Source organism: Ranitomeya variabilis, chromosome 3 (genome assembly GCF_051348905.1).
Source record: "Ranitomeya variabilis isolate aRanVar5 chromosome 3, aRanVar5.hap1, whole genome shotgun sequence".
NCBI lineage: Eukaryota > Metazoa > Chordata > Amphibia > Anura > Dendrobatidae > Ranitomeya > Ranitomeya variabilis.
In genome coordinates, this window is record NC_135234.1 from 659,834,362 (window position 1) to 659,849,692 (window position 15,331).

Below are 15,331 nucleotides of genomic sequence, written 5' to 3' on the forward strand. Positions count from 1 at the left end.
CGTGCAGGTATCCGCCGCCTCCTGCGCCAACCACAGCGCCGCCCCCGGCTACGAACCCCCCGGAGAAGCTGGAGCATTTGTCGGGGAGCAGCAGCTGGTCGTGCCCGAGGTGGCTTCCCCTTCTCATGGTACGGAGCCGCCGCCTTCTCCGCTCTCCTCCTTGTGAGGCGGATTGTGCGGCTGTGTGTGCTCGGGCCCCAGCTCCGACCTTCGCGCGTAAACCGCATCCCTTCATTCATTGTCAGCTGACCTGGAGCCATTTTTCAGCCGCGGCGGTGGCAGGGAGGTCGGAGCTGGGGCCCGAGCACACACAGCCGTACAATCCGCCTCCATCTGCCTCCCCCGGTGCTCGATAGCCCTCCGACGAGCTCACCTCAGCACCTGCTCTAACTGCAGCCCCGGCTATTTGTAGGGTGCAGGCCGGGCAGTGCGGATTACTGGGGTCACAAGGAGGAGAGCGGAGAAGGCGGCGGCTCCGTACCATGAGAAAGGGAAGCCACTTCGGGCACGACCAGCTGCTGCTCCCCGACAAATGCTCCAGCTTCTCCGGGGTGTTCGTGGCCGGGAGCGGCGCTGTGGTTGGCGCAGGAGGCGGCGGATACCTGCACGTCCTGTCCTCCCCCGGCCCGGTGCACCATCCCCCGCACGGACTGTGCGCTCCGGAGCAGCAAGCAGCGGCCAGCTTCATCTACTCCACCCGGCATGGACCCGCCGCCAGAGCCGGCCTACTGCAGCCTGCACTGGGGCGCCCTCCGGCGAAGCGACCATTAGAACTTGGAGATGGAAGGATTAAAAACACCAAAAGGCAAAGGAAGAGCCACTGTATTCTGTCCCGACAGCCCAAAAACTCGAAAATCACCTCTGGAAAAAACAAGATATGACACCTCACTTTTTTTTTTTTTTTAACATTTACACTGGTAACCAGGGTAAACATCGGGTTACTAAGCACGGCCCTGCGCTTAGTAACCCGATGTTTACCCTGGTTACCAGTGGCTGAATCGTCCGCATCCCGCAGTTAATGCAGCTAAAGGTACCGGTACGGCTTATATTTTTACAACGTACAGTACTATGTCTTACTTTCGGGGATGCGTCTTACATTAGCCGACCCCGCTAAAACCCCCACTACCTCTTACTATCGGGGGTGTCTTACTATCGGGGAAACACGGTATGAGGCATACAGGTAAGACTAGTGTAACATTTCTATCACCTGTATGCCCATATGAATAGGTCATATACGTCCCGGTGGGTGACAGATTCCCTTTAAAGTATTCCATCTATTGTAAATGTTTTGACTAAACTACCAAGATGTCAAATCTGTTGTCAGCCCTGCCCAAAACTTCATTTGTCAGTTATTCATTTAGCTGTTTTGGACAAATCCCTTTCCTAGGACAAACATCCTGCTTTGGATTTACTGTCATTATCTAATGTGTCTCAATAGCTTTCAAATTAACAAACAACTTAAAAAACAATTAACCTTGAAAATCTCTGCTTGCAGTTTTTGGACAGATGGAAAATGTTCCATTCCCGACAGCTCAGTGTACTCTGTCCTTCCTTCTCCGGCTTCCTCTGCCTCATGTTGTGTTTCACTAATGATAAACTTGATATAAATCAAGTTTCTATCAAGTGGAAAGTGGACAGTTTTAAATGAGCTCAGGGTTAGAATATGTATGTTAACTGCATTCATCATCCTTTTTTTATTTGCTGTTGGCATAATTTTTGTAGTTAATGGGTTGATTTGGTCAAATTTTAAGTGTGTGAACATTTTTTTCCTTTCTTGTAATTTAATGTATTTGTGCAATGAAGACCAAGAAGTCATGGTCATAGTTGTATATGAAGTGTTAGGTTCTCTTTGTCACTGCTCCATACTGCATATTATGGGGTTATGTGGGCATATCATTGAGCATGTTTTGAATTTTTTTTCCTTGGTGTTGGGTACAAACTATTATGTACCTTTTATATGAAATTAAATGTATACACATGCACAGCGCTATACTATATATATGTACAAATCCAAAGATGGCCATGTATATGAGCCCTGATGGAGAATAAAAACTGACAATTTAAAGAGATTTTCACTTCAGAAAATCAGCTGAATGATTGGGGCAATCAGCTGAATCTCTTTCAACACCCCTAGGAAAAATATAATTTTGCTCTCCTTTATAGAAGAACCCCTTGTATGGTCTTCATGAGGCACTCCCTTTTAAGAAATTGTATTTTATGGATTAGAAAAAAAAAATTGACAGAGATGGATTCAGGCTATGTTCACATTGAGTGTGGGGTGTGGGTGAATCCACTCAAAAATCCACTTCAAAAACACTGACATCTGATTGAGGCCTTAAAAGGCTTTTGTTTAACCAAGGATCAGAGTATACAAGGAGAGAGGAACAGAAAGAACAATATTATAGGTGTTTAGTATAAGCCACCTGGACAGACTGAAAATATGGATGAACTCTTTTTACATCAGATGTCTCTGTTCTCAAAAATGTGCGACAAAGTGATCATGGCAGATTTTAACTATCCAGATATTTGTTGGGAATCTCTCTGAGGCAAAATGTACTGGGTCCAGAAAATTCTTATCTTCTCTGGCTGACAACTTTATTTATGAAAAGGTAGAAGATAGAACAAGAGGATCTGCAATCTTGAACCTAATTCTTACCATCTGGGAAGAAATGGTTGAGGAAGTAAAAAGGTGACTGGAAATTTAGGAGGCAGCGATCATGCTATCATTGAATTTTACATTAGAAGAGGAGGAAGGCCAGAGCAGATTTTAATGGACTCGAAAAGAGAGTAGGGGAAGGTTTAAGGCTGGATGTTCTAAAGGACAGGAATGTCCAAGAAGGATGGGAGATTTCGCTAAATGAAATTCTCACTGCACAATCGGTAACAATCCCGAAAAGAAGAACGGAGTGGAAGCATTTAAAGAGACCTGGATAGATGAAAACAGAACTTAATCACTTGTTAAAAAGAAAAAAAGAAATGTATGTTAAATAGAATGAGGGGGCCATATCTTAACAAGAATGCTGTTTGCAGGAATGCAGAGCAAGCGTTAGAAGAGCTAAAGCCAGTAATGAAGTTAGGCTTGCAAGGGAGACCAAAAGCAGTAAAAAGGATTTTGCTATAGGATTTTTAAAGGATGAAGAAGGTGAATTGGTCAAAAATTATGTTAAGAAGGGCAAACTTTTAAATTCCTATTGTGCATCTGTGTTCTCTAAGAAAGCAAATGTAGCATCAACTGATCTTCGCGGTGTCATAAAAATAATAAAAGAATCCACACAATCTATAAATAGAGAGATGATGAGGGAACACTTATCTAACCTAAATGAATTACACCATGTTCCAAATTATTATGCAAATCATATTTTTCTCGGATTTTCCTAAATAGTTGGTGCAAATGACAGTCAGTCTAATAAAAGTCATCACCCGTTAGAGTATACATCGAATTTTATTGAAGAAACTTCCCAATGATAACAGTATAATCTCCAAAATGAATAAAAACTCAAAATGCACTGCTCCAAATTATTAGGCACAGTAGAATTTCTAAACATTTGATATGTTTTAAAGAACTGAAAATGCTTCTTTGTGGAATTTGAAGCATTAGGAGTTCACATTCACTGAACAAAAAAGCTATTTAACTCCAAAACATCCTAACAGGCCAAATTACATGTTAACATAGGACTCTTTCTTTGGTATCACCTTCACAATTCTTGCATCCATTGAACTTGTGAGTTTTTGGAGAGTTTCTGCTTGTATTTCTTTGCATGAAGTCATAATAGCCTCCCAGAGCTGCTGTTTTGATGTGAACTGCCTCCCACCCTCATAGATCTTTTACTTGATGATACCCCAAAGGTTCTCTATAGGGTTGAGGTCAGGGGAAGATGGTGGCCACACCATGAGTTTATCTCCTTTTATGCCCATAGCAGCCAATGACTCAGAGGTATTCTTTGCAGCATGAGATGTTGCATTGTCATGCATGAAGATGATTTTGCTCCTGAAGGCAAGTTAGTTTTTTTTTATACCATGGAAGAAAGTTGTCAGTCAGAAATTCTATATACTTTGCAGAGGTCATTTTCACACCTTCAGGAACCTTAAAGGGCCCTAGCAGGTGTTTCCCCATGATTCCGGCTCAAAACATGACTCCACCTCCTTGCTGATGTCGCAGCCTTGTTGGGACATGGTGGCCATCCACCAACCATCCACTGCTCCATCCATCTGGACCATCCAGTGTTGGTTGACACTTTATCAGTAAACAAGACTGTTTGAAAATTATTCGTCATGTATGTCTGGGCCCACTGCAACCATTTCTGCATGTGAACACTTTTTAGGGGTGGCCGAATAGTAGGTTTGTGCACCACAGCAAGCCTTTGAAGGATCCTACACCTTGAGGTTCGAGGGACACCAGAGGCACCAGCAGCTTCAAATAACTGTTTGCTGCTTTGTAATGGTATTTTGGCAGCTGCTCTCTTAATCCATAATTTGTCTGGCAGAAACCTTCCTCATGCCTTCATCTGCATGAACTCTGTCTGTGCTCTGTTTCAGTCACAAATCTCTTCACAGTATGATGATCACTCTTAAGTTTTCATGAAATATCTAATGTTTTTATACCTTGTCCAAGGCATTGCACTATTTAACACTTTTCAGCAGCAGAGAGATGCTTTTTATTTCCCATATTGCTTGAAACCTGTGGCCTGCTTAATAATGTGGAACATCATTTTTAAGTAGCTTTCCTTTAATTAGAATCACTTGGAAAACTAATTATCCCATGTGTTTAAGATTGATTTCAGTGATCCATTGAGCCCTGAGACACAATACCATCCACGAGTTTATTTGAAAAACAAAATAATTAAATCTTTGACACTTGAATCCAATTTGCATAATAATTTGGAACACAGTGTATATCCTAGGGTACTGAAAGAGTTAGAACCATTAGCCAGAATCTTTGCTGCCATGGGTTTGTAGCAAACAAGTCATGCCAGAATAATCTAATTTCCTTCTATGATGGAATAACTGACTGGGTGGATCAGGGAAATGGGGTAGATATAGCATATCTTGACTTCAGCAGAGCGGTTGATAAAGTATCTCATACTATCCTTATTGAAAAAATGACCAAGTATGGTATTGACAAGGCTACGGTTTAAGTGAATTCATAACTGGCTCAGTGATCATATTCAAAGAGTTACACATCCAATTGGAAGAGTGTTTCAAGTAGAGTACCACAAGGCTCTGTCCTGGCCCCAGTGTTGTTCAATATTTCTATAAACGATCTAGATAAGGGAACTGAAGGTAAGCTGATTAAATTTGCAGACGATACAAAGCTTGGAGGGATAGTTAACACTAGAGAAGACAAAAGATTCAGAAGGGTCTAGAAAGTTAGAACAATGGACGTGTTCAAACAGAGGCTGGATAGACATCTGTCTGAGATGGTTTAGTGAATCCTGCATTGAGAAGGGGGTTGGACGCTATGAGCACTTCTGGCAACTATCAGCATTTAGAACACCCCACTGATCATACTTGAATGACCTATCCTAAGGATAGGTTATCAAAGTTAAAGTAGTGTACAACCTCTTTAAATCAATACCATTCATTTTTTACATTGAATGTTTTTGAACAGTACAACTAATTTCAACACCACGTATGATTTAGGCAATTCTTCTAAAAGTCATCCAAAGGAGGTAAAACATGTAGCAATGGCCATAATATTAAAAGACCCACCTACAGGGGTAATAAGTTGAAATATCACTTTTAAAAGGCTTCAACTGGATTGGTAGATGTGCACTATTTTTCTAATAGCAGATTTTTAAGAGCAGAAGGATTGGGTGTGTTAGACTTGCGCTTGATAGTAGCTGGGGACCCTGTTAATAAGAATTAATGTATTAAATATTATCTCATATTCTGTATTTAGGGCACAGAACATTGTATGTTGGCGTTCGGATGCCACTGGGTCGGCAAAGCCATAGACATCATCGAACTCATGGACAGAAGCACAGAAAACGAGACCGCATGAAGGGAGTTATACAAGAGGAAGGCCATGATGAGTCACTAGCTCATGGTATGTAGTCGTTTTGCAATCATAACCAGATTAGCCTCTTCTGATCAGACCTATTAACATTTGTCTTTGAATAGTTGGACTACATAGTTATATTTTGCATTTTTCAGACTATAAGATGCACCGGACCATAAGACACATCTAGGTTTTAGAGAAGGAAAATTAAAAAAAATTGAAGCAAAAAAAGTGTTACATTTTGTACTAATATTCCCCATCCTGGTAGATATATTTCCCCAATCCAGGTATACATGGCCCGCTGTCACGCAAGTTTTGGAAGACTAAGTGGGGGGATGAGCACTGGTCAGTCCCCACTGTACACTAAAGAGAAGAAGGGAGACAAACAAGGGGGAAGCAACTTATTTTGAGCAGAATCAGAGAGTTAACACCAAACATCTTCCAACAGCACCAAAGAAAAAGTTAGCCGACTGCTATATTTCCAAGCCTTCACAAGGGAAAATGTGAATATCACTGGCGTCTCCCTGAATAGAAGTAATGGCTAAAGTAAAAAAGTATACCCTTGTCATTCTTGTAGACACACCATCCCAAAGAGTGCAGTTCATCCTTGGAACAGAAGAGGACGAAGAACATGTGCCCCATGAGCTTTTTACAGAATTGGATGAAATCTGTGTTAAAGATGGAGAGGATGCTGAATGGAAAGAGACTGCAAGGTAAAAATAACTAAGAATCACGCAAGTAAATAATGTATTATGTGATCTAAAATATTACCTTCTACAGGTGCTGTACGACATTATTGGTGGGGATCTAATACTCCCCGCCCATGATCACCTGTTGGCAGATCCCACTATAGTTGGATATAGACAGTGTACAAATTTGGCATGGAGACTCCTCTATTCTGTATAACCATCCTTGCTAAAGCTGACAGCTGAGGCTTCCAGCCCCCAGCTGTGAGTTTTTTGCCTGGCTGGTTATAGAAAACTAGCTATTGAACCCGTTCTACGCCCGGGTGGCGAGCATTTATATTGGAATATGGTCTCCATCCTGGTATGTGCTGCTCCTATCCTGTCATATGCTGCTCCATCCTGCGCCCCCATCCTGTCATGTGCTGCTCCACCGTGTCATGTGCTGCTCCATCCTGCGCCCCCATCCTGTCATGTGCTGCTCCACCGTGTCATGTGCTGCTCCATCCTGCATCCCCATCCTGTCATGTGCTGCTCCACCGTGTCATGTGCTGCTCCATCCTGCGCCCCATCCTGTCATGTGCTGCTCCACCGTGTCATGTGCTGCTCCATCCTCATCCCCATCCTGTCATGTGCTCCCATCCTGCGCCCCCATCCTATCACGTGCTGCTCCATCCTGCGCCCCCATCAGTGCGGGCGGCTGTGCTGAGTGCGGGCGGCTGTATGTGGCTGTGCTGAGTGCGGGCGGCTGTATGTGACGTGGCTGTGCTGGGTGCGGGCGGCTGTGCTGGGTGCGGCAGCTGTGGACGGCTGTGCTGGGTGCGGTGGCTGTGCTGGGTGCAGCGGCTGTGCTGGGTGCAGCGGCTGTGCGTGGCTGTAGGCGGCTGTGCGTGGCTGTGGGAGGCTGTGCTGGGTGCGGCGGCTGTGCGTGGCTGTGGGCGGCTGTGCTGGGTGCGGCGGCTGTGCTGGGTGCGGCGGCTGTGCTGGGTGCGGTGGCTGTGCTGGGTGCGGCGGCTGTCCGTGGCTGTAGGCGGCTGTGCGTGGCTGTGCTGGGTGCGGAGGCTGTGCATGGCTGTGGCGGCTGTGCGTGGCTGTGCTGGGTGCGGCGGCTGTGCTGGGTGCGGCGGATGTGCTGGGTGCGGCGGCTGTGCTGGGTGCGGCGGCTGTGGGTGGCTGTGCTGGGTGCAGCGGTTGTGCGTGGCTGTGGGCGGCTGTGCTGGGTGCGGCGGCTGTGGGCGGCTGTGCTGGGTGCGGCGGCTGTGCGTGGCTGTGGGCGGCTGTGCGTGGCTGTGGGCGGCTGTGCTGGGTGCGGCGGCTGTGCGTGGCTGTGGTCGGCTGTGCTGGGTGCGGCTGTGCGTGGCTGTGGGCGGCTGTGCGTGGCTGTGGGCGGCTGTGCTGGGTGCGGCGGCTGTGGTCGGCTGTGCTGGGTGCGGCGGCTGTGCGTGGCTGTGGGCGGCTGTGCTGGGTGCGGCGGCTGTGCGTGGCTGTGGTCGGCTGTGCTGGGTGCGGCGGCTGTGCGTGGCTATGGGTGGCTGTGCGTGGCTGTGGGCAGCTGTGCTGGGTGCGGCGGCTGTGCGTGGCTGTGGGCGCCTGTGCGTGGCTGTGGGCGGCTATGGTCGGCTGTGCTGGGTGCGGCGGCTGTGCGTTGCTGTGGGCGGCTGTGCGTGGCTGTGGGAGGCTGTGCGTGGCTGTAGGCGGCTGTGCGTGGCTGTGGCGGCTGTGCATGGCTGTGCTGGGTGCGGCGGATGTGCTGGGTGCGGCGGCTGTGCTGGGTGCGGCGGCTGTGCGTGGCTGTGGGCTGTGCGTGGCTGTGGGCGGCTGTGCTGGGTGCGGCGGCTGTCCGTGGCTGTGGGCGGCTGTGCGTGGCTGTGGGAGGCTGTGCGTGGCTGTAGGCGGCTGTGCGTGGCTGTGGCGGCTGTGCATGGCTGTGCTGGGTGCGGCGGATGTGCTGGGTGCGGCGGCTGTGCTGGGTGCGGCGGCTGTGCGTGGCTGTGGGCTGTGCGTGGCTGTGGGCGGCTGTGCTGGGTGCGGCGGCTGTGGTCGGCTGTGCTGGGTGCGGCGGCTGTGCGTGGCTATGGGTGGCTGTACGTGGCTGTGGGCGGCTGTGCTGGGTGCGGCGGCTGTGCGTGGCTGTGGTCGGCTGTGCTGGGTGCGGCTGTGCGTGGCTGTGGGCGGCTGTGCGTGGCTGTGGGCGGCTGTGCTGGGTGCGGCGGCTGTGGTCGGCTGTGCTGGGTGCAGCGGCTGTGCGTTGCTGTGGGCAGCTGTGCGCGGCTGTGGGAGGCTGTGCGTGGCTGTAGGCGGCTGTGCGTGGCTGTGGCGGCTGTGCATGGCTGTGCTGGGTGCGGCGGATGTGCTGGGTGCGGCGGCTGTGCTGGGTGCGGCGGCTGTGCGTGGCTGTGGGCTGTGCGTGGCTGTGGGCGGCTGTGCTGGGTGCGGCGGCTGTCCGTGGCTGTGGGCGGCTGTGCGTGGCTGTGGGAGGCTGTGCGTGGCTGTGGGCGGCTGTGCGTGGCTGTGGCGGCTGTGCATGGCTGTGCTGGGTGCGGCGGATGTGCTGGGTGCGGCGGCTGTGCTGGGTGCGGCGGCTGTGCGTGGCTGTGGGCGGCTGTGCTGGGTGCGGCGGCTGTGGTCGGCTGTGCTGGGTGCGGCGGCTGTGCGTGGCTATGGGTGGCTGTACGTGGCTGTGGGCGGCTGTGCTGGGTGCGGCGGCTGTGCGTGGCTGTGGTCGGCTGTGCTGGGTGCGGCTGTGCGTGGCTGTGGGCGGCTGTGCGTGGCCGTGGGCGGCTGTGCTGGGTGCGGCGGCTGTGGTCGGCTGTGCTGGGTGCGGCGGCTGTGCGTGGCTGTGGTCGGCTGTGCTGGGTGCGGCGGCTGTGGTCGGCTGTGCTGGGTGCGGCGGCTGTGCGTGGCTATGGGTGGCTGTGCGTGGCTGTGGGCAGCTGTGCTGGGTGCGGCGGCTGTGCGTGGCTGTGGGCGCCTGTGCGTGGCTGTGGGCGGCTATGGTCGGCTGTGCTGGGTGCGGCGGCTGTGCGTTGCTGTGGGCGGCTGTGCGTGGCTGTGCTGGGCGCGGCGGCTGTGCTGGGTGCGGCCATTTTCTTGGTCCTGCTCCCGGAGTCGGCGCCTGCGCAGTCCGCGCTTTCCGGCGCCATTTTCTTGAAGACACTGCAATGTGTCTTCAAGAAAATGGCGCCGGAAAGCGCGGACTGCGCAGGCGCCGATTCCGGGAGCAGGGGGACAGTCACGGCCCGGAAGCGCGTCGGTGGAACGGGTCAGGTAAGTATACTCACCCTCCGCCTCCTGGCTCGTCCCTGCTTGTCCGGTGGAGATCGCGGTGTGCGTTCAGCGCTTACGCATACCGCGATCTCCTGGGAGCGTCGCTCTGTGCGGTCCAGACTGCGCCGGCGCTTGCGCTTGCGCAGTCTATAGAGGCTTCGGACAGAGTGACGCTCCCAGCGTTATATTATAGATACAGGGGAACCCACGCCAATTTTTTCATTTATTTATAGTGCAGGCGGCGGCTGATGAATACCCTCATCAGCCTCTCGTGCTGTCACTGTTGTTAGCAGCAGCAGGGGAAGGCTGATGGGAGTAATAGCCCCATCAGCCGCCTGCAGTGTCTGTTATCACTTAAATGTAACTCATCATTCTCCCCTGCTCACGCCGATCACCGGCAGAGCAAGGGAGAATGATGAGAGCCATGTTCAGCACCCAGTGCCGGGGAACAGCGCTTACTGTAACGCTTCTTCCCCAGTGCTGATGCGTGTCACATGGATGACATCCATGTGTGTTATGCATGTGCATGTGTGTGGGACCTTTTGCAGCCCATGCTAACATTAAAAACGGACATGTCAGCGTGTTTTGCCCATGGACGCACGGTCCGTGGGAGCACACTCACATGTGCACAGACCCATTCACTTAATTCAGCAAATAGCCCTCCGTTGCTCCCGAGTCTCTCCCTATGGCTAAGTAGTACTGTACAGATGCATATGGGGTATTGCCACGTTCAGCAGAAATTATTGGACAAATTTTGGTGCCATTTTTACCCACGTCTTGTGTGAATATGTAAAATCTTTGGCTAAAACAAAATTTTGGTGGTAAAAATGTAGTTATTTTGTCTTCATTGCCCAATGGTATAAAATTCTGTGACACACCCATGGTGTTAATATGATCACTACACCCCTAGATGAATTCATTGAGAGGTGTAATTCGTAAAATGGAGTCATTTATGGGGGTTCTGTTGTTCTGGGCTCTCCCAGTGGGTCATGGTTGTTCTGGGCTCTCCCAGTGGGTCATGGCACCTGCAAACCATAACCTTAAAATCTTGCCTTCTGAGCTTTGCACTGTGCCTGAAAAATATTTCCCGATTACATGAAGGATATTCGCGCACTCAGGAAAAAATGGACCTCAGTTTGTTGTAAAGAAAAAAAAAAAAAATTCCTATCAGCCCTTAGAAAAATTTAAAATTTGGGGCTACTGGTTTCACATTTGCATTTCTTACCGCAGCGTTTTTCCGCAAAAAAAGCATGCGTTTTTTTTCCTATGTTTAACATTAAAAACGCGTGCGTTTTTTTTTGCATGCGTTTTGCCGCGTTTGACAACGCATGCGTTTTTTCCATGCTTGCGTTTGGTTCAAAAAGGCAACATGTAGTAATTTCTAGACGTGTTTTTTTGCCGCAAAAAAACGTATTGCTGTCTATGTAACCGCATGCGTTTTTAAGCACATGCGTTTGTTTGCGTTAAAAACGCATGCGTTTTTATAGAAAAAAACAAGACTACACACTGATAAGCCTCCCCCCACCATCAAGGTGATAAAGGGATCCAAACCCTAACCCTACCCCTAACCCTAAAGCCGGTAATTCAATTGCCGGCTTTTCATTTCTCCTGCCTAAACCCGACATGATATGAGACATGGTTTACATACAGTAAACCATGTCATATCCACCCTTTTTTTTGCATATTCCACACTACTAATGTTAGTAGTGTGTATGTGCAAAATTTTGGCGCTGTAGCTATTAATTTTAATGGTTAAATCGCGGAAAAAATTGGCGTGGGCTCCCGCACAATTTTCTCCGCCAGAGTGGTAAAGCCAGTGACTGAGGGCAGATATTAATAGCCTAGAGAGGGTCCATGGTTATTGGCCCCCCTGGCTACAAACATCTGCCCCTAGCCACCCCAGAAAAGGCACATCTGGAAGATGCACCTATTCTGGCACTTGGCCACTCTCTTCCCACTCCCGTGTAGCGGTGGGATATGGGGTAATGAAGGGTTAATGGTGACATTAAGCCAGATTAATAATGGAGAGGCGTCAATTATGACACCTATCCATTATTAATCCAATTGTATGAAATGGTTAAAAAAAACACACACACAATATTGCAAAGTATTTTAATGAAATAAACACACAGGTTGTTGTAATATTTTATTGCTCTCTCAATCCACCTGAAGACCATCGTTCTGTAACAAATTAAAAATAATAAACCAACAATATACATACCTTCCGTAGATCTGTGACGTCCCACGATGTAAATCCATCTGAGGGGGTTAAAATATTTTACAGGCAGGAGCTCTGCTATAATGCAGCTGTGCTCGTGCCTGTAAACCCCGGGGAATGAAGGTAATGTAGGTCAATGACCTATAGTTACCTTCAGTCGCGGTGATGCGCCCTCTGCTGGATGTCCTCATATGACGTCGAGCGTGGGAAAAAGTTCCCAGGCTCCAGTTCGACATCCAGCAGAGGGCGCATCACCGCGACTGAAGGTAACTATAGGTCATTGACCTACATTACCTTCATTCTCCAGGGTTTACAGGTATAGGTGGTATAGGTATATGAGGTATAGGTGTACTCGAGAAATTGCACAACAATTTTTGGAGTCCAATTTCTCCTGTTACCCTTGGTTAAATAAAAAATAATTGGGGGTGAAAAGACCATTTTTGTGGAAAAAATTGTATTTTTCATTTTCACAGCTCTACATTATAAACTTCCGTGAAGCACTTGGGGGTTTAAAATGCTCACCACGCACCTAGATAAGCTCCTTGGGGGGTCTAGTTTCCAAAATGGTGTCACTTGTGGGGGTTTCCACTGTTTAGGCACATCAGGAGCTCTCCAAACGCAACATGGTGTCCGATCTCAATTCCAGCCAATTTTGCATTGAAAACGGCGCTCCTTCCCTTCCAAGCTCTGTCATGCACCCAAACAGTGGTTTACCCCCATATATGGGGTATCAGTGTACTCAGGACAAATTGCACAACCTATTTCTTCTGTTACTCTTGGGAAAATAAAAAAAAAATTGGGATCTGAAGAAAAAAATGTTGTGAAAAAAAAGTTAAATGTTCATTTTTGTTTTAAACATTCAAAAAATTCTTGTGAAGCACCTGAAGGGTTAATAAACTTCTTGAATGTGGTTTTGCACACCTTGAGGGGTGCAGTTTTTAGAATGGTGTCATTGGGGTATTTTCTATCATATTGACCCCTCAAAGTGACTTCAAATGATGTTGTAAAAATGAGTAATTGCTGGTCAACTTTTAACCCTTAAAACTTCCTAACAAAAAAAACCTTTTTGTTTCCAAAATTGTGCTGATGTAAAGTAGACATGTGGGAAATGTTACTTATTAAGTATTTTGTGTGACATATCTCTGTGATTTAAGGGCATGAAAATTCAAAGTTGGAAAATTGCAAAAGTTTCGCCAAATTTCCATTTTTTTCACAAATAAAAGCAAGTCCTATCAAAGAAATTTTACCACGATCATGAAGTACAATATGTCACGAGAAAACATCTGAGAATCACCGGGATCCGTTGAAGCGTTCCAGAGTTATAACCTCATAAAGGGACAGTGGTCAGAATTGTAAAAATTGGCCTGGTCATTAACGTGCAAACCACCCTCGGGAGTAAAGGGGATAAAGGGTTAATGTTTACTTTTTAGGATTGCTACATCCAATAGGTGGCATTAGAGTTCTAGTCATCTTTCTCTCTGTAGGTTATTTGCCTATTAAAATTCACAGAGAAATATTGCATGACCTTTAAGTCTCCTTACTCCATCCTCGCATGCTCCACAAGGACAAACATTCCTCTTTAGACCCTTAATATTAGGTAAAACACAACAATGTCAAGTCTCACTCTTTATTACCTATGTATCCATTATGCCTCCTGATAAATGCAATTGTTGATTATTTTTGCTCATCTTTCATTATTAATATTGTACATGGTAAATTCACAGTGCATTGTTCTTTATCTTGTAGATTTAGACAATGCTTTATAATTGTTTCAGTTATCACCTTGTTGAGTGTGTTGCTGATGTATCTAAAGCAAAATGTACTGGCCAGCTACTATTTTAAGATAAGGACGGCACAATGACTCAGCGCTCATACATTTTCCTTCTACATTCCGAAAACATACTGACGGTGTAATTGGCTTTTTGGGAAGCAGGATCTTTCACTTAAACATTTTATTGCTAGTGAGCTCCAAAGTAAATGAGATTTCCAGGTTGAAGTCACATACAAGCCATCATGTGACTGCCCAGCCGCACTTTGAAGGGGAATCGTGGCAGTGTATGCATTGCGCAGTGTCCCGATTCGGCAGTCTGCAGTCACATAGAGTGACCACCGACTTAACTCTTCAGTCCGGAAAGCCCCAAGAACTGTAGGGAACAAAAAGCAAAAATCTTATGTTACTGTATACCGAATAAATGATTCTGTTATGTAATATTGTAAGTCACAGTTCTGCAACAGCCACAAATTCAATATTAGGGAGAGAATGACATTATACAATTATACCTCGGCCCTAAAGCCATAAAAGGCCCAATGGCCAATCTGACACTAAAAGGAAAAGCAGTGTTGTTATTTCAGTACTGTGATATCAGTGTGCTTGACAACCCTGTACTGTGATATCAGTGTGGAGTACTCACTAGGAACATGGGATACTCGGTACCGGGTCGGCACAGTTCTTAAAGGGGAAGTCACGTAGGCAGTGACCCGGTCCGTGGCCCTGGGCGTCCAATAAAAGGAGATAAAGTGTAGTGGGAAATAAAGTCTAATGTAGTAATGTTCGTGACGCCACCTGTGGTACTCGGCCAGGGATGGCCGATGCTGCTTAAAGGGATCTGCTTGGGCCGATGGTGATGCAGCTTAGATGGTTTCGCTCCCCACAGGTGGAACAGAGGGCCCAGGGCTCCCAGGACAGTCTATGAGGGGTTGTAGATGTTGGGATGCAGGAAATAATTGGAGGACACAGGATTCGCAGTCTCTTTACCTTTTAATTGACAGTGCAGTCCAGGGCACAGTTTACAGGTGATCTTTGAAATCCGGGCAGCCTGGAAGCAGTTCGGAATCCCCCTAGCCAGGTGGGGTTGGAAGCCTTCCCTTCTGCGCTGAATTCTAGGTTCTTGATACCTTAGCTTTCCTTAAGTCCCTCTCTCAATCTGTCCCTCAGGTGGGACACTACCCACCTGGTAGGCAGCTCGAGCCTTTTTACAGGTGTCCCTTTCTCGTGGTGACTCCAAGCTCTAATCTGCTGCTGTGCCTTCGGGTGTTAGATGGGCCAGAAGACCGGCAATCCCCTGCCCTCCAGTTTCAGCTGTGGGGTATACAGTTCCCACACAACGTCGGACCCCGATGTCCAGTTTCTTGCGCTTAATCCTGTGGATGAGCTCAGTCGCAGCT

The 15,331-nt window shown here is 48.0% G+C and overlaps 1 protein-coding gene across 2 annotated transcripts in view; it reads left to right on the plus strand.

Annotated features, from left to right (window-relative positions):
- SLC4A8 (solute carrier family 4 member 8) overlaps nucleotides 1–15,331 on the plus strand; it is a 305,062-nt gene that overhangs the window by 178,804 nt on the left and 110,927 nt on the right. For both annotated transcript variants that reach the window (XM_077297836.1, XM_077297837.1), the window contains 2 exons: nucleotides 5,900–6,046; nucleotides 6,576–6,711. In XM_077297836.1, coding sequence (XP_077153951.1) covers nucleotides 5,900–6,046; nucleotides 6,576–6,711 — 283 coding nt within the window. The remainder of the gene's footprint in view (nucleotides 1–5,899; nucleotides 6,047–6,575; nucleotides 6,712–15,331) is intronic.